We start from the raw sequence: 18,694 nt of genomic DNA, 5'->3' as shown, positions 1-18,694 counted from the left end.
TAAAGAAAGCGATGGAGCCCATAGTTTTTACTTTTCTTGTTCAGCTATTTGAGAAGACGAGCCCCTTGTTTTTCTTTCTCATTGACGATTAATTGGATCAAGTTGGGCGGGGCCCGACAAAAATGTTATTATTAATTTGTATATTTATATTTAGATCAAATATAAATATTTTACAAAATGTTATTATTAATTTATATATCAAATATAAATATTTTAATTAAACGGAGCCGTCCTCACCCATAGTTGGTCCAACAAGCTCAATGGATCATGTTTGCGGGTCTCACTTCCCTCCTTTTTATCAGTTCAGGATTCACGTCCGACCCAGTAATAACGGAAAAAACGGAGGGAGAGAGGGCGGGAAGGAGAGAGGGGTCTGCTAGGGTTTCTCTCTGGGGCATACACAAATGCATTTGACTCTCGAATTTGGGTAAGTTTTCTCTTTGCTCGATTCACTAGGTCAGACTTTTTGTTCATAATCTACATGTTGGTTTAATGAACGCCGGTTTTACTAATTCGTTGTTGGGGTAGTTTAGAAATCTGGGTTTCGTGATTATGGATGCTTCTTATATGTCTGGTGGCTGGTCTGGAGTACGTGAATTGGAGATTCCGAGGATGGACTGGTGAACCGTTTGTTGGTTCGGACTTCAGGCGTTCTAGGGGTCGAGTTCGGGATGTTTATATGCTTGTTGGATATATTATGGTGATCTCTTGTGGTTAAAACCTAAATCTGATGCATCAAAATTGATGAATCTGAAATAGTAAAATTTGGCGGAGTTCATGTACTGCATATGTTTGTTATGCTTCCAACACTAATGACAGCTATTCTTATTCTTTTTGGATTAGAATCTAATAGCGAATACTTATTGAACCGTTCCCCTAAATTTGGATTGTTAATACTCATGAAAAGATTCGATAATGGTAATGAGAACTTTTAGTATCGAATAGTGGAAGTCATGAGCTGCGTGTTCATAAACTGCTGCATATGTTTATTATGCTTTGAATACTAATGAACGGGAATTCTCGCTTGTTTGTATTAGAATCCAGTAGCGAAGATACTTGCTTCGACTGCTCACCTCAATTTCAATTTTTTCTGCTCCTGGAAAGATTCATTAATGGTTAGACAAAATAGTTTAATTTTGATGATGGAGTTGATGAACTGCATATTATGCTTTGAACACTAATGGACAGAAATTCTAGTTTATTTCAATTAGAATCTGGTAGTGAAGCTACCTACTTGAAACTTTCACCTCAATTTAATTTCTTGATGCCCATGGAAAGATTTGTTAATGGTTGGTAGAGTATCAAGCTTTCTTGATTCGCCAGAATACAGCAACCTGATATTTGCCCCTTTTACGTTCAACTAATTTTTGAACAGAAATTTTTCCCATTTTTAATCCAGGGTACACAGATCCTAACGGAGAAGAGGGTGGCACCTTGTTGTGTTCAGTTTGAGATAGTTGTCTTGCTTCAGAATAGGTAGTCTAATTTACTAATAGCAGTTCCTTGGCTTCTCCCATTCTTCCATTTGTTGTGATCAACAATTCTCCAGTTGAACATCCAAGGATGGTGGCCAAGCTGCCATATGTGGCAGTTGGAAGCATGAAGCTTCTCTTTCTTACCTTGTGTTTTTGGCTAATTTGTCACCCTAAAGCAAAAGGAGTTGAATTTGATGAATAACATTACTTCCATCCAAGTTTCAAAATCTTATATTTTCCGTGATGGCTTTTCATATAATTTGCATCTTTTCTCTCATGCTGTATGCTGGTTCTATGTAATTACCTCTCATTGTAGGTTTGTATGAAACTGCCCACCATTTCACTTGGTTGGAAAATTCTTCCTTCTACATAACCACGTACACCACATTTTATGGGAGCTTCTGTAAACTTTTAACATAGCTATATCATTATATCGACCAGACAGAGTGCTCTTGATCTGATTGTTATGATCGATACGGTTTATAATGAAGCAACAGCAAAGGGTAGGATGGAACCAAAAACATCCAGTTTTTAAAAAGATTTCAAGAATATTGTGTCGGCTTTGCATACTTAATTTAAATTATCACAGATCTTGAAGGGAAGACAATTTCCCTGTCATATCCATGGAAAAGGTATAGGCCTTACTTCTTAGGATATTTTAGGATAGGATGTAATGGTAATTTTGTTGTTTTTCCTTCTATTTTCTGCCACTTGTCTCTCTAGATCTCTCCTATCCCATGGTATTTTTTTTTTCCTGAGATCATGGGCTTTAGATATTGTAGACTAACTGCAAAATGTTATCTGTGATTAATTTCACTTACAACTTCATAAAGTTGGTATTTTTGTGAGCTAATGCAAATGAATGGGGAAGTGATTTCTGCTGTTTATGTATATTCCTTCTTAAATTTTTTAAATCAATTCAAATTCTTTACTCGTTGTGCAGTGGTGGTTTGGAGCTTCTTTGTGCTTCTGTCAAGAAGCATCATGTTGATGTTAACTTGAAAACTGGCGAGGACCAGGTAAAGTCTCTTTCTTTGCATGTTGTTCTCTGGTTTTTGCAGTACGAAGAGTTTCAGCTTCTGAGAGAAGTGCTTATATATTGCAGTTAACAATGAGAGATTTACTCTCATGGGTCCGCAGCAATGTGATCAAGCAGAGACCTGAAATGTTCATGAAGGGAGAAACTGTGTATGTGTCCAAGTGAATGTTTGGATTAATCTGTTTGTTTTTGGGTCTCCAATAGGCAATTTTAATCATCAATCTGAGAGCAAGCACTCAAATAATGTCAAGTACTTCTGATTATTCTTTTGGAATTGATTCTCATGGATATTCTATTTTTATGTTTTATTTTATTTTCCTTTAGGAGACCTGGCATCTTGGTGCTGATCAATGACTGCGATTGGGAACTCTCTGGTCAGCTTGATGCATCTTTGTCAGAAAAGGATGAGGTAGTTTTCATCTCAACCTTACATGGGGGTTAGTTTTGGCAGCGGTATTATAGCTTGCTAAAGAAGTGCATCAGGAGCCATCTGAAAAAGATCGAGTGGTTGTTAGGGGAATGAAACAAAAGCTAGGGTATATATCTACTTCAATATGCTCTACTCTTTCTCTATAATTCAACTATCCTAATGGATAGAGCATGTTTTTGTGGTCGATTGGTAGTTGGCCAAGAGGTAACCTGGGAGGGATGATTAACTGGAATGGCTTGAACTATAATGTGCAGTTCCAAAATGCTTCCTGGGCTGCAGCTTGGTGCTCATAACCTTTTTCATCTTATATTTCCTTTTGGTCGACGTTGCATCTTCTAGCCTTTCCTGTGCTAAAATTTGTTAAATTGTATGCACATCAGTGCTCCGTTAAGATCAGCAACTCTTCAACTGTTATATTTGTCAATGCAGAAAATATTATAATATTTTAACTGCCAACACTTTGTCGACGTGCTCTTGTGCCTGTAATTTGTCTTGTATTGTACATTTCAGCAATTTACAGAAGGATTCGGATTTTTGAACCATCGACAAGATGGTACTCAACATTTTAATCATTCCAAGGAGGCGCTTTTGGTCCCAAAACCATTCAATTTGCCATTTTTGTCGATGAAGCCGACTTGCCAAATGGCTCTGCTGGTTATTTCCTTAGTGAGAGAGCATAAACTGCGAAAAACATGAGTCTGCAGACTCCACACCTGGACGATGGTTGACTGTAATGGCTGGAGACTTGCATCACTTTCGTGAATGACTGGTTCGTGCAGCTTTTCATTCAACCAAATTAGAGCAACCTCACACTCTTCATGGGCATCGATCGCAATCTATAGTCCTCATATCTCGATATTACAACTCCTGCACATGATTGGATGCAATCTGGAATCCTGGAACCATGGAAACAAAAATAAGAAAAAGGAACCAAACAGATGAGCTCTTCAAAAAATACAACAATTCAACCCAAAGGGTATATTCCCTCACAGCCTCGCTCGAGGTGCCAAGATTTGGTCAAAATAATAATGAACGCAAAACATAAAACTCGGTCGCCATTACCTCGCGATGAGTTTATGTATTTGAGTCAAGCGCATATGTGGCCTGCCCCCCGAGCCCGTGTCCTATTGGGGTTGAACCCAACATCATCTGTTCAGCTCGAACATGCAAACACGTCCCCCAGTACCCCTGCGCTTGGGGCTTATGCCTGCTTCGGCTTGTGCAAAAGGTGGCAGAGTTAAAAATATGTTACACAAGAAATTTTTGCTTTGATATATGTAGAAGAGTCGGTCTCTTTATTTTTCTCAAAAACTATGCAACAGGAGAAATTTACAAGCTACTGCTCCACTTGCGGTTGTAAACGTGAGTTGCACCAATTCATCTATCTGATTTTCACATTTTCAGTGGGGCTAGTCTGTGATGCTAGTAGTTTTTGTAGGGCAGCAGCAGAAGAAGGTAAAAATATCACAAACTCCCCAGAAGAATGCTCACGTAATTTTCCAGGAGACTGTAAAGCGAATGTAGAATTAACATACGAAGAAGAAATAGAAATAAGTTTAGAAAACAGCTTGATAAGTGTACAAAAAATATATAATAAATTAGAAACAGAATGCACAGAGGTAAGTTGATCTGATCAGAATATTAGAAAAGGAGGAAATTATAGGAGAAATACCAATGAAACATTGGGACAGAAATGAATGTTCTATCTTTATGTATCATGGTTGTGAAACTGACTTCAGGCCTCAATTTGGCAGCTTTAGCTGCAAATTAAAGGTCCTCTCAGAAAGCTGCCAAATTGAGGCCTGAAGTCAGTTAGGACGTTATTTGAATTCTAGAACTACAAATTTGAATGACTCTTATCATTCAATTGGTTGAACTACTTACCGCCTAGAGTCCCATCAGTTTGTAGTTTTTATTAGTCAAAGAAATTGAGTATTGAATTCCAGACTTTGCAGAACTAAGCTTGCAAGTGGACTCAAGTCAAATCCCCTGAATAGCTTGGCAGTTCCATTGGATATATAAAGTATTTGACATTTACAGGCATTTAGAAGTTCTGTGAAGAGAAGAAGAAAAGCATTGGAAAATTCAGGGCGTCAGGGAATCACGAGTCGCAGGAGACTTGACCCAATAAATGCTGGCTTGCATGTTTTGGGGAGTTATGGATTCCAACTTTCTTTGGGGAGTTGTCACATCATTTTCTCTGCCCGGGCATGTGCGGCTGCGGGCGTCGTTGTTTGTGGGAATTGAATTCCCCTGACTGCGCCTCTGTGAGAGAGAGAGCCATGAATGATCAACCACTCGGCTGCTGCATGCCTACTGATCTGACCAGCCGCACAAGTGGCACACGACCTTCTTTCGAATGGTGGCAGTGAAACTTTGCCTGTGGGAAGAGAGAGAGAGAATGAGAAGGTTAGAATGGGGTCCCCATGCAGCACAATTTGGACAGACTGAGGCTGTGGTCTTTTTTGTCTCCTTTTCTGTAAAGCCTGTGATCAGGTTCCTATTGTTCTCTGTACATAAATTTCGTTTCCAGTAAAACTGGGCACTCCCACGCGAGAGGTTTGACTAAAGGATTAGCATGAAAAGCCTACGGACCGTGTTGGGGAAACTTACGATGCAATGGAAGTTGCAAGTGGTCACCTGTAAGATTACCAGCGGCTTTAGTTCCATGTAAAACTCGTCCCTGCAGTAAACAGCACAAGAAGAAGAGGAGGAAGTTGAAGAGTATGTCAGTTTTGGAGTTTCCTTCTAAGGGACTCTTCATGTGTAATCAACAATATATTACTTAGTCTCACTGGATATAAATAACTAGCTCCTTAGGTTTTCCCCAAATCCAACAATGGTTACAGTAACTGAGAGATTTTAGGTGAGCATCAAAACTGCTTAGGACTATAAGTGCATAAAACCAATTTGAAAAATTGATTTCTAGTCCCAATCTGCCCTAATCTTTAAGATAGGTTTATAGAATCCTCACAAAGTATTTTAATTGCCAAACAATTACTTAAGATTCTATTTATAAATAGTTTTGCAAATAAAGGGTACCCATGTGCATGTTTCATGGGGAGCAGGCTCCACTTGATACAATGCCATTGACTGTTTTATCTAAAGATCAAACTATCTTTTTTTGTTCCATGCACACATACAAAAGAAAAGGAAAAAAAAAATTAGTAGTTATAATTTTGAAAAATCTTCATCTGACAACTATAAAATTTTGGAAACTGTATCTAACCCCTTATACAATTTAAAAAATTAGTTTGGCCTTCCCAAAAAGGACTGGCCTCAATCTTCGACATGCTTCATTCTAAATGGTAGAGTTCAAGTTCGAAACAACTTTTGTTTCACTGCAGATCTGACAACCATGGTGAATTGAGATTTCAGATCCATAGATTTAAGGTCCATTCAACCTTAAATTCATGGTTATTAACATGTGGCATGAACTTAAAATTCATGCTATTGGGACAATAAACTAATGATCTCTCAAAGAGACCTTTTCTCCAGCCTCAGGTCTAAATTCCAAGGCTATCAAATGCAACCTAAAAGGTTCCGCTTCCATCTTACTAGCAAATGTTGTCTTGTCGCTTTCATGAGGAAACAACATTACATTTGTTTGGGACATGTTCAATTATGCAAGAGGTTTATAATGTAACTTGGCGGGCTCCTACCATTGAGGTAGCAAACTCCTCTATCATCCGTGATTTGCTACTTGGTCCTGCTGTTATTAGAAGCACTAGCGGACCCAGAAATTTTGGTTGGTGGGGCACTAATTCAATAACCTTAGTTTTAAGGGTCACTTATCAAAATAAACAACCAAATATATGATAAAAATAAGTAAAGTTTTCACGTGAAAATCTTTCTCTCACTATTAAAACTCTCTCTATCTATCTCCAATCGAAGTAATGCGTATCTCAAGACATTTTATAAGAAAGATCCTTTGCCACACGTCACCAAATCTTGGGAATATATATATATATATATATATATATATATATATATATATATATCAAATATGGGTGGATGGTGAACTCATGGGTTAGTATATTTAAAAGGGTTCATAAAAAAACAAAGAAAAAATTAGTGATCAATAGAGTTCAGTTTTTGTACTTGTGTTTTTTCTTAAATGTTTGTCACGATAGATTAGACAACCCTCATAAATGAATTTGAATGACTCTTATCATTCAATTTTTTTTTATATATATAAAAAAAGAAATGAATAATTTATGGGTCTTCAACAACCCTTGCAACAGGTAGATGGAATAATTATATTTTCGAAAAAAATCTTGTTGGAGAATAGTGTGGATAATTAATTTACTCCACGATTATGGGATAATAGTATTAAATGTTTCCATGTGTACATGTACGTGCAGCCTTTTGAGAGATTTAGTAGGCGTTTTTTTATTTATGTACTAATAAATTAAGGTGATCCACCACGTGACTTGGGTTTCATTGTTATAATATGCCTTTATGTTTAGCAAACACTTTGAAATAACAAGAAAACACATAATACACATTCAAGGAATGGTTGCAATGGCTCAAGATCTTTGATTTTTCAAGGGGGTGTTTGTTCACTTTACGTTTGAAATCCATGAATATGATATGGATATAACATGACACACTTTAAAAATGTAGTAATAGATTCATGTTAAAGTCTATGGTTGATGAAATTGAGGGTCTTAAGTCAGACCTAGAATCCAGATTTGAAATTCTTCTTTTACCTTTTTACATGGAAAAAAATGTCTCATTCAAGATATCCAAAATTCATAGAGCTCAAGGATTTCAGATCAGAGACAATTTAACGACCCCAAAGAATTTTTTAAAAAATTATTGTTTAAAAGATCCACAAATTACATCACAATATAAATATTTTAAATTTAAAATGGAACCGGACGAGACCAGGCTAACCCATACGTACGCCAGATCCATGATGATCTTTGGCGTTACTAGGATTTGGATTAATCAATTATGAATTCCAGTCTGATTGTATGCAACGAGATCTCAATCTTGGTCCGAAAGTTTGGTAGTTTGTCACTGTTACTGATACTAGGGCCTTCAGTTGGTCCAACAAGCTAAATGGATCACGTTTGCGGGTCTCGCTTCCCTCCTTTATCAGTTCAGGGTTCACGTCCGATCCAGTAATAACATAAAAAAAGGTGGGAGAGAGGGCGGGAGGGAAAGAGGGGTCTGCTAGGGTTTCTCCACTGGGGCTTACACAAATGCATTTGACTCTCGAATTCGGGTAAGTTTTCTCTTTGCTCGATTCATTGGGTCAGACTTTCTGTTCATAATCTACTTGTTGGTTTAATGAATGCCGGTTTTACTAATTCGTTGTTGGGGTAGTTTAGAAATCTGGGTTTCGTGATAATGGATGCTTCTTATATGTTTGGTGGCTGCTCTGGACTACGTGAATTGGAGGTTCCGAGTATGGAAGAGGATGGACTGGTAACCGTTTGTTGGTTCGGGCTTCAGGGGTTCTAGGGATCGAGTTCGGGACGTTTTTATGCTTGAGTACTTGTTGGATATATTGTGGTGATTTCTTGTGGTTGAAACATAAACCTGATGCATCAAAATTGATGCATCTGAAATAGTGAAATTTGGCGGAGTTCACGTACTGCATAGTGGAAGTCATGAGCTGCACGCGCTTATTATGTTCATAAACTGCTGCATATATTTATTATGCTTTGAATACTAATGAACGGGAATTCTCGCTTATTTGTATTATAATCCAGTAGCGGTGATACTTGCTTCGACTGCTCACCTCAATTTGAATTTTTTCTGCTCCTGGAAATTAATGGTTAGACAAAATAGTTTAATTTTGATGATGGAGTTGATGAACTGCATATTATGCTTTGAACACTAATGGACAGAAATTCTCGTTTATTTCAATTAGAATCTGGTAGTGAAGCTACCTACTTGAAACATTCACCTCAATTTAATTTCTTGATGCCCATGGAAAGATTTGTTAATGGTTGGTACTTGGTAGAGTGTCAAGCTTTCTTGATTCGCCAGAATACAGCAACCTGATATTTTCCCCTTTTACGTTCAATGAATTTGTGAACAGAAATTTTTCCCATTTTTAATCCAGGGTACACAGATCCTAACGGAGAAGATGGTGGCACCTTGTTGTGTTCAGTTTGAGATAGTTGTCTTGCTTCAGAATAGTAGTCTAATTTACTAATAGCAGTTCCTTGGCTTCTCCCATTCTTCCATTTGTTGTGATCAACAATTCTCCAGTTGAACATCCAAGGATGGTGGCCAAGCAGCCATACGTGGCTGTGGGAAGCATGAAGGTTCTCTTTCTTACCTTGTGTTTTTGGCTAATTTGTCACCCTAAAGCAAAAAGAGTTGAATTTGATGAATAACATTACTTCCATCCAAGTTTCAAAATCTTATATTTTCCGTGATGCCTTTTCATATAATTTGCATCTTTTCTCTCATGCTGTATGCTGGTTTTATGTAATTACCTCTCATTGTAGGTTTGTATGAAACTCCCCACCATTGCACTTGGTTGGAAATTTTTTCCTTCTACATAACCACGTACACCACATTTTATGGGAGCTTCTGTAAACTTTTAAGATAGCTATATCACTATATGGATCAGACAGAGTGCTCTTGATCTGATTGTTATGATCGATACTGTTTATAATGAAACAACAGCAAAGGGTAGGATGGAACAAAAAAAAATCCAGTTTTGTAAAAAGATTTCAAGAATATTGTGTCGGCTTTGCATACTTAATTTAAATTGTCACAGATCTTGAAGGGAAGACAATTTCCCTGTCATATCCACGGAAAAGGTATAGGTCTTACTTCTCAGGATATTTTAGGATAGGATGTAATGGTAATTTTGTTGTTTTTCCTACTCTTTCCTGCCATTTGTCTCTTTAGATCTCTCCTATCCCATGGTTTTTTTTTTTTCCTGAGATCATGGGCTTTAGACATTATAGACAAACTGTAAAATGTTATCTGCGATTAACTTCACTTACAAATTTATAAAGTTGGTATTTTTGTGAGCTATTTTGTATACCTTCGGTTAACTGGTAAATGTTAATGCAAATGAATGGGAAGTGATTTCTTCTGTTTATGTATATTCCTTCTTAAATTTTTTAAATCAATTCAAATTTTTTACTCATTGTGCAGTGGTGGTTTGGAGCTTCTTTGTGCTTCTGTAAAGAAGCATCATGTTGATGTTAACTTGGAAACTGGCGAGGACCAGGTAATCTCTCTTGCTTTGCATGTTGTTCTCTGGTTTTTGCAGTAGGCAGAGTTTCAGCTTCTGAGACAAGTGCTTATATATTGCAGTTAACAATGAGAGATTTACTCTCATGGGTCCACAGCAATGTGATCAAGCAGAGACCTGAAATGTTCATGAAGGGAGAAACTGTGTATGTGTCCAAGTGAATGTTTGGATAAATCTGTTTGTTTTTGCGTCTCCAATAGGCAATATTAATTATCAATCTGAGAGCAAGCATTCAAATAATGTCAAATACTCTGATTATTCTTTTGGAATTGATTCTCATGGATATTCTATTTTTATGCTTTATTTATTTTCCTTTAGGAGACCTGGCATCTTGGTGCTGATAAATGACTGCGATTGGGAACTCTCTGGTCAGCTTGATGCATCTTTGTCAGAAAAGGATGAGGTAGTTTTCATCTCAACCTTACATGGGGGTTAGTTTTCAGCGGTAATATAGCTTGATGAAGAAGAAGTGCATCAGGAGCCATCTGAAAAAGATCAAGTGGTTGGTAGTGGAATGAAACAACACTAGGATATATATCTACTTCAGGATGCTCTACTCCTTCCTCTGTAATTTCACTATCCTAATGGACAGAGCATGTTTTATGGTCGATTGGTAGTTGGGCAACAAGTAACCTGGGAGGGATGATTAACTGGAATGGCTTGAACTGTAATGTTCAGTTCCCAAAATGGTTCCTTGGCTGGAGCTCGGTGCTCATAACCTTTTTCATCTTATATTTCCTTTTGGTCGAAGCTGCATCTTCTAGCCTTTCCTGTGCTAAAATTTGTTTAATTGTATGCGCATCAGTGCTCCATTAAGATCAGCAACTCTTCAACTGTTATATGTTTGTCAATGCAGAAAATATTATAATATTTTAACTGCCAACACTTTGTCGACGTGCTCTTGTGCCTGTAAATTTGTATTGTATTGTACATTTCAGCAATTTACAGAAGGATTTGGATTTTTTAACCATCTACAAAATGGTGTTCATCATTCCAAGGAGGCGCTTTTGGTCCCAAAACCATTCAATTTGCCATTTTTGTCGATGAAGCCGACTTGCCAAATGGCTCTGATGGTCATTTCTTTAGTGAGAGGGCATAAGCTGATACATTTATCGGAGAAGTGGGGGAAAAAGAAAACATGAGTCTGCAGAGCTCGGATAAAACTTGTGCTCTTTTGAATTTTTTTTCTATCACAATTAGGACCATCAGAGCTCGTGACTTTTCCCTCAATTTATTGTTTTCTTTTTCGAGCATACCTCTCACTTCCTCGTCTCTCAAACCTGCGTTCATTTATCCCCATTAACCAAACAAGTGGAACACTCGAGCAGCCGAGCTTATGCAGACTTAGTTACGCTCTTCATAACATAAAACTCGGTCACCATTACCTCGCGGCGAGTTTATGTATTTGAGCCAAGCGCATATTTGGCCTGCCCCCCGAGCCCGTGTCCTATTGGGGTTGAGCCCAACATCTGTTCAGCTCGAACATGCAAACACGTACCCCAGTACCCCTGCGCTTGGGGCTTATGCCTGCTTAGGCTTCTGCAAAAGGTGGCAGAGTTAAAAATATGTTAAGAAGATATTTTTGCTTTGATACATGTAGAAGAGTCTGTCTCTTTATTTTTCTCAAAAAATATTCAACGGCAGAAATATACAAGCTATTGCACTTGTGGTTGTAAACGTGAGTTGCACCAATTCATCTATCTGATTTTCACATTTCCAGTCGGGGCTCGTCTATGATGCTAGTAGTTTTTTGTAGGGCAGCAGCAGAAGAAATGTAGAAGATCACAAACTCCCCAGAATAATGCTCATGTAATTTTCCAGGAGACTGCAAAGAGAATGTAGAATGACCATACGAAGAAGAAATAGAAATAAGTTTAGAAAACAGCTTGATAAGTGTACAAAAAATATATAATAAATTAGAAACAGTTTGCGCAGAGATAGCTGATCTGATCAGAAGATTAGAAAAGGAGGAAATTATAGGAGAAATACCAAATGAAACATTGGGAGAGAAGTGAATGTTCTATCATTATGTATCATGGTTGTGAAACTGACTTCAGGGCTCAATTTGGCAGCCTTAGCTGCAAATTAAATGTCCTCTCAGAAAGCATGAGAAGGGTCATTAAACTGGGTTAGGACGTTATTTGAATTCTAGAACTACAAATTTTTTCCGAGCAATCATATGGGGATCCATATCTTGATTGGTCTAGCTATACAAAAAACAAGAACTTTGTGACAGATATCGGCTGCATCAGTCAATATTATAGTTTTTAACAGAAAAATCTCAACTTTGCTCTTTACTTTGTGTTGATCATGCTCTATAAACACAAGCTACCAACTTTGTTTTGCAAAAATATATTTTACCTGGTCGATGGCATAGATTGATGACCTTCCGGAGAAGGTTTTTGGCTTGACCGGGAAAAATGCTCTAAATCAGCAAACTTTACGGGCCTAACCGCGGGCTTTTTTGCAAGAGCTTCAGGAATCCCATCTCTTGATCCTGTATGCAATCTCTTAACAATTAAATCATGTTCGAATCATGTAAAGTTGTAAACCCTTTCTTCTAAATACTCTTTTTTTTTTTTGGAAATTAACAAGGCGCGACCATGCACCAAGCCTTAAGAGGACAACATCATGTGGTAGCCTTAAAGTACTAGAACTTTCAAGTTTAATTTAACTAATTCATCTTTCATGCTTTAGCTAATAGATCACATTTCAGGAAGAGGGCACTGGCGATGTGGTTTTGTGCTGTCGACAGTCCGACTAAGTCTGCTGGTCTAGGTGCAATTCTCTCTAGCTAGAAAAGAAAAGGTAATTTTCAGTGCTTTTGCACGCTTGATTTTGTACAAAATATTTAATGTGGCACATAATTATAGGCTTTTATGTGGTTTAAAATTCATGAGTCTAATGTTCAGTACTGCCTTTCTTATCGAAAAACTAGTTAATTACCAATAAATGAAGCATGCTGAATATGCTTGCAAGGTCATGTGTTCATGGAAAAAGGCCGAAACTATCCGATCTACATGTGGTGTATCCGTTTGTAGGATGCACACTTTACCTATATAATCATATCCGTTTGTAGGATGAACACTTTAACTATATAATCATACCTCCATTCACATGCAGTATATGTAGTTTGTAGTATGCAGTTTGACTTACGAAGCTAGCCAATAACTCATCTTGAGCTTGTCCGCGTGCAAATTAAAAAAGAGCTTAGGAGTGGTTTGGCGCTTTAAGCAGTGTATTACTGTTCCATAATTCTGTCTCAAAATAAGGACTGATTTATATAACACTTGTGCCTGTGTTTCATATATGTATTTAAATTTTGGAAAAGATTCATAGAACACTCACACGGTGCTCCTAATACCAAACAGCCTTATAGAGAATGCAAAAGGCAAAAGGAGAACACAAACAGTTTATACTTTATATTCACACGAACACGCACACATGTAGATGTTGTGGCTGGTAAAACATTTCATTATCAGGCCGATAATCTGCAACCAAAGAAGCAAAAAGGGAAAAAACTCAGTTCGAGATTATATTTTGCAAAGACGTAAACAAGAAATGTACATAGTAAGTGCAGCATTATATCTGCATATGTAACCATGTCAATATTGTTGAGATTGATGATCAGAAAAGGCGTTTCACAACCATCTCAACAGTGTTGAGACTGATCATGGAGCACCGGTGCATAATAAGCACCTTGCTGTATATAAGACCTCATGATTGGGGACAACCACGGCTCAACATATACTGATGTTGAGGGCTGAAAGAAATAAAGAGGAACACAGGGATTTCAGCAAGACTTTAGCTAACTTTGACTGCTAAACCTAAGGGATGAAATCTAAAGTTCTGAAAGATGAAAAGAATTTGAAATTAACTTTTGGTACATTGATGAGTTTATGACAAAAATGATTCTTCATTATGTTTAAAAAGGCTCTGGTTCCTGCTCTAAACTCACAAAATGCTCCACGGCAGCGGCAGAAATCACATGAAATATTATCTTCAACAAGAACAACGAACTTATTACCATAACAAATTTACATATCCAACTTACTAGCATGAACACAAAATAAACAGATCGAAAATTAAAAGTCATTCCATAAAAAAAACTAGCTGGTGACCCTGATCATGAGTTCATCCATCCTGAGTTCATCAATCCTGAAAACAAAAAGACAGAAGAAACACGACAGTAAATACCATGCTTCATGAGAAGCAGAATGTGAGTTCAACTCTAGGTCAGCAGCTGATAAGGCACCATTATTGAGCAGAAGCAGTTGCAGAGCAACTCTCCTTTGGCAGAGAAGATGAAGGAGAGTGCGGGCTCCTGGTTTGTCTGCCAAACGGAGAGAAGCCCTACAAGTGCTTTGCTCACACAGGCTAAGTTGCTACTCACAGAACCTCCCCCCACCTGTTTATAAACCCTCCAAGGTTTAGGGGTTTGTATAGAGAGAGAGAGAGAGAGAGAGAGAGAGAGAGAGAGAGAGAGAGAGAGCGGCATATGCTGGTGGTTATACCATGGATACCCTGAGCTGCTTTTTGTTGTGCGGCAGGCCAGCCTTTTCATGGCCATCTCCTGTCGCTGACCATGTCAACGGAGTTATTCTCGTAGCCATGACGCTGGTAACGTTATATCTATTATCTCCTCAAGAATTGCTCTTATTCAACCTGTTGAACTTGACGCTTCTCAGGGTCTCAGGGGTATGTTTTCCAGGACAAGGATGGGAGGAGAAAGCTGAAAATGGAGAAAAAGATGCAAAGTGGATGAATTGATGCATGGAGCAAAAAAGTAGACTGATGGGTGCCTGAACGCGAATATCCTTCGTCATATTCTCTCTCTCTCTCTCTCTCTCTCTCTCTCTCTCTCGTTTCAAAAGAGCACCTGATCTGTTCAAAGAGATTAGAGAGCAGCTGGTGTTTCTTGGTAGAGAGGCAGGAAGTTCACTAGTTCTAGAGAGGTCAAGTACTCTGATACCCCATTTTGTCAAAGGATATCACGATCAACCATTTTTCTTCTAATTTTTTGTTAATCTTGTTCAATTCAAAACATTCTTTAATCAAGAAGCGGCGGCAGAAGTCTGTGTTTCGATCATTAATTCAATTTTTCGATGTACCCATTGCCAATGATGATCAAATTGATCCATGATGATGATGAATTGCTGCTTCATTTAAGGATAGAAACAGAAAAAAGGAGATCGAAAGAAGAAATAGAAAACTTTACAAATATGTACGCGCCCACGACTTTTAATTGGTACAATAACATGAAGCATGTTGATGTTAAACTTGACTATCCTTTTGTTACCATTCAGATATGGATCGAGCATGCATGCTGCTGTAGAATGTTCTAGGGGACTGTGTAAGCAAAATCTACCTAATTCGTAAGCCTCATAAACGAAGGTTAACATCAACGATACTTTATACTATCCTAATTGTAGTATAATTATGCTAGGTAAGTGTGATCGGCAGTAACAATAGTTGAATTCAGGCAACTTTGGTAGCTCTTGAACTTCATAATTAAAACTCTGTGCTGCTTCTTGAAACTAGATGTACTTTTTCCACCATAATGAAAACCTTTCTGTTGCCATTAATTTAACATCTTGTTTTTAATTGAAAAGTAGTTCGTAAGTTATAAAGATATTTAAGTTATAGAAAACAATAGATAAGCAGTGTTGTCGAATTTGGGTAGTCGTTCTCTACTTATCAAATTGTAGCGTGTTTTATGAGTTTCTCCATGAAAATGGGAATTTAGGGCAGATCAATAATGACAGATACAAAAATCTCCATAAATCAAGGTTTTAAAACCTAGTGACTCGTGACTGACTCGGTTGTTTTCGACTTGTGATTAGGCAGGTCAACTCAGTGACTTGGATCAGGTTATGTTAATTTTTTTAAGAAAAAACAATCTATAACTTGTCTTTTAAGCGTTAAAAGTTTGTAAAATGACTTATTTCACTTATATGATTAAAAAAAAGACAATCTAACATAAAGTGAAGTCACAATTAAGTTCATCCTTTATGAATTGTTGCAATTTAACATGTCAAATGAAAAAATACAAGAAAAAATAATCAATTTCGTTAATATTGCTCAAATTGAACAAACTGAACTTGTATCTTTAATAAAGTAACAAACAGAATATCAACTTTAAACTATAAACATCAATAAAATATTGAAGCATGAACTAAAACGAGTCACCCGACTGGGTTGACTCGTTAGGGGGGCGAGCCAAGCCGAGTCACCGCTCGGCGAGCTTTTAAACGTTGCTATAAAAAAAAATTGCGACAGTACACCGACCAACTCATTCAGCAGGAAGTGACATGTGTAAGAATCTCGTTCTTGGAGAATTTATTGACCATATATGATAATTTAGTCGTACAGATATTCCTTTGGCTAGAGAAATGTGTGTACATCTGCGCATATTAGTATCTAGATATCGATTTCAGATCTGTTTATGATAGTTAGCCATCGGTAAGAGAAAGAAAGATGCTATAGTCGATATGAGCTGAGAAGAATTTCATTAAACGAGACATGTCCAAAGAGTCATGCCGGCGTAAACAAAACAACTTAGAGAGAGAATTAATGTGTGAAGTTAGCCAGAAGTTCAAGACTCCAAAAGACTCCAAACTATGGTCGATAAAAGTATATGGGCTATTCCTATAAGCTTCCAAATGAAATAAAAAGATTAAGTCTCCTTGGTCTAACTAATGTAGCCTGTCTCATTCTGAAGCTGAAGATCCCAGACAAGAAGTTAATTGCTGGTAGGAGAAGGTTCGTCCCCCACTGCACGAATGAGCTTGACGTTAGCGATAAGCACAAAGAACTGCGCATTCTTCCTAACCCTGGGACCCCACTCAGCCCTAACAACAGCTACTAGATTACCAGATACAGGGGCGTGAACCCATGAGCGGTAAACATACTAGCACCTGTCCTACATACATAACACGATATGCATAAAGTCATACTGCAAATCCGGATCACATCCTTACACTTGGTAATAAGCTTCAATAATTAGCACTACCTGCAATTTGTGAAGCCCTTTAATGATGGGTGTTCTTCTCTTTAATGAAGGCAAAAAGGGATTTGGAAAATTATACGAAGCAAAGAGTCAAATGAGGCCCCAGTTTTGGCTAAACCTCGACTCAAGAACGGACACGGGGAACTGAAAAGGGAGAGAGCATGCACATCTTAATTCTACGTGGATTAGGACGGACCCACCAATCACTGCTATGTCCACAAACAATCTGAAACATGTTTATTAGTTTCAGAAAACAAGCCTTATGCCAGAAGCAAAAGCCACCCCACCCTTACCCCTACCTTCAGGGCAAAGGACTGATTCAGTACCTTGCGTGGATCTATAGTACATCTTTCAACTTGAGTGTCGACCATGCCATTGTTTGCAATTTAGAGGAGTAGCATATACGAAAATCAAACTCAAGCCGTGTTGTCTACGTGTCCCTCAAGCCAACCAATTGTGTTGTGCCTCTCGTCGTTTCAGAAAAACGAGATTTTGCCAGCTACAATAAACAGGTAAAAGCATCCCTGCCTTTAGCTTGCCCCATACAAGGAAGGTGAAAAAAAGGAAAAGAAAACTCCTCCAAGAAACAAAAGTTCCAAAACCATTTTCAAGATATTTTGGGCTTAATGCTTTTTTTATAACAAGTTGAACAGACTCCTACCAAACGCATTTTAAGTCGAATGCGGTCCACAAGAATGAAGCTGACGTCATTCCATCAAAGGCGTGTTTGAATGCCCAGACAGGTTATCTTGGACCAAGAACGCGTTTGGACAGAACCCTAATCAAACGCCAAAAGCCAAATCCCGAATAACTTTTTTCACGTTCATGTGTAAGCTGTACGGCTTTTCTAAATTTTCAATCGGATGCAATGGTTCAGATGTAGAATTCATCATGGGATGGGATTGGGTGTCAAATTCCGTAATAACAATATTTGGATCCAACTGGTAATTGAATTCAAAATTGCAGAATCTGAGGGATATGTAATATTGGACAACATGTAACTTGACTACACAGATCCGATCATGTGCTTTAGAGTCCCACTCCAACAACATCCGATTAGTAAAATATCGTCATATTTATGTCCAATCTGTATCGGATCCATTCGCATCTCCATTCCACCCGATAAAATACAATCCTTCTTTGTCCGGGACGAATTTTCCTGCATAAATATATGCACTTCTCCTCTGTTTGATGTTTTAGAATTGTGGACAATCTTACAAAAAGAACTTATGAATTACGATCTCTGACAGTGTTGGCTTTGGATACCAAGATTTTTCCCGACAAATACGGTAAGAGACATCGATGTCAGGAAATTTGGAGCCCACCATTGGGTAAGCTAGAAAACTCTCTACGCTGCGGCTTCCAGGAATGGATATACATGAATCACGGTCCCAGTGGTAACCGGCGGCAGCCGGTCAAACCTGAAATGTTAACATGATAAATGGACAAGCTCTCACCTCCAACACCCACTTTGCACTTCGAGAAGCGATGGCCAAATCAATGGAGGTAG

At 38.0% G+C, this 18,694-nt stretch overlaps 2 protein-coding genes across 2 annotated transcripts; both read left to right on the top strand.

Moving 5' to 3' along the window:
• Positions 1 to 301: 301 nt before the first annotated feature.
• On the top strand, positions 302 to 3,400 carry LOC116260908 (ubiquitin-related modifier 1 homolog 2-like). The gene is made up of 4 exons (XM_031639444.2): positions 302 to 427; positions 2,419 to 2,494; positions 2,581 to 2,663; positions 2,839 to 3,400. The coding sequence occupies exons 1-4, from the start codon at positions 405 to 407 to the stop codon at positions 2,954 to 2,956; spliced, it is 300 nt and encodes a 99-aa protein (XP_031495304.1). The 5' UTR covers positions 302 to 404; the 3' UTR covers positions 2,957 to 3,400.
• Positions 3,401 to 8,099: 4,699 nt separating this feature from the next.
• LOC116259995 (ubiquitin-related modifier 1 homolog 2-like) lies at positions 8,100 to 11,069 on the top strand. Its single transcript, XM_031638044.2, has 4 exons — positions 8,100 to 8,177; positions 10,076 to 10,151; positions 10,238 to 10,320; positions 10,494 to 11,069. The coding sequence occupies exons 1-4, from the start codon at positions 8,155 to 8,157 to the stop codon at positions 10,609 to 10,611; spliced, it is 300 nt and encodes a 99-aa protein (XP_031493904.1). The 5' UTR covers positions 8,100 to 8,154; the 3' UTR covers positions 10,612 to 11,069.
• The last annotated feature ends 7,625 nt before the right edge of the window (positions 11,070 to 18,694 follow it).

The sequence above is a fragment of the Nymphaea colorata genome, chromosome 9 (genome assembly GCF_008831285.2).
Source record: "Nymphaea colorata isolate Beijing-Zhang1983 chromosome 9, ASM883128v2, whole genome shotgun sequence".
Taxonomy (NCBI): Eukaryota; Viridiplantae; Streptophyta; class Magnoliopsida; order Nymphaeales; family Nymphaeaceae; genus Nymphaea; species Nymphaea colorata.
The sequence above is the reverse complement of the archived record's forward strand: the minus strand, read 5'-3'. Positions and strand labels throughout refer to the sequence as shown.

Bases quoted from the DNA above. Each gene is read 5' to 3' on its own strand.
- LOC116260908 (XM_031639444.2), top strand. From the start codon at position 405: ATGCATTTGACTCTCGAATTTGG. The intron at 428-2,418 runs GTAAGTTTTCTC...CTCGTTGTGCAG, and splicing joins CATTTGACTCTCGAATTTGG to TGGTGGTTTGGAGCTTCTTT. The intron at 2,495-2,580 runs GTAAAGTCTCTT...TATATATTGCAG, and splicing joins TGAAAACTGGCGAGGACCAG to TTAACAATGAGAGATTTACT.
- LOC116259995 (XM_031638044.2), top strand. From the start codon at position 8,155: ATGCATTTGACTCTCGAATTCGG. The intron at 8,178-10,075 runs GTAAGTTTTCTC...CTCATTGTGCAG, and splicing joins CATTTGACTCTCGAATTCGG to TGGTGGTTTGGAGCTTCTTT. The intron at 10,152-10,237 runs GTAATCTCTCTT...TATATATTGCAG, and splicing joins TGGAAACTGGCGAGGACCAG to TTAACAATGAGAGATTTACT.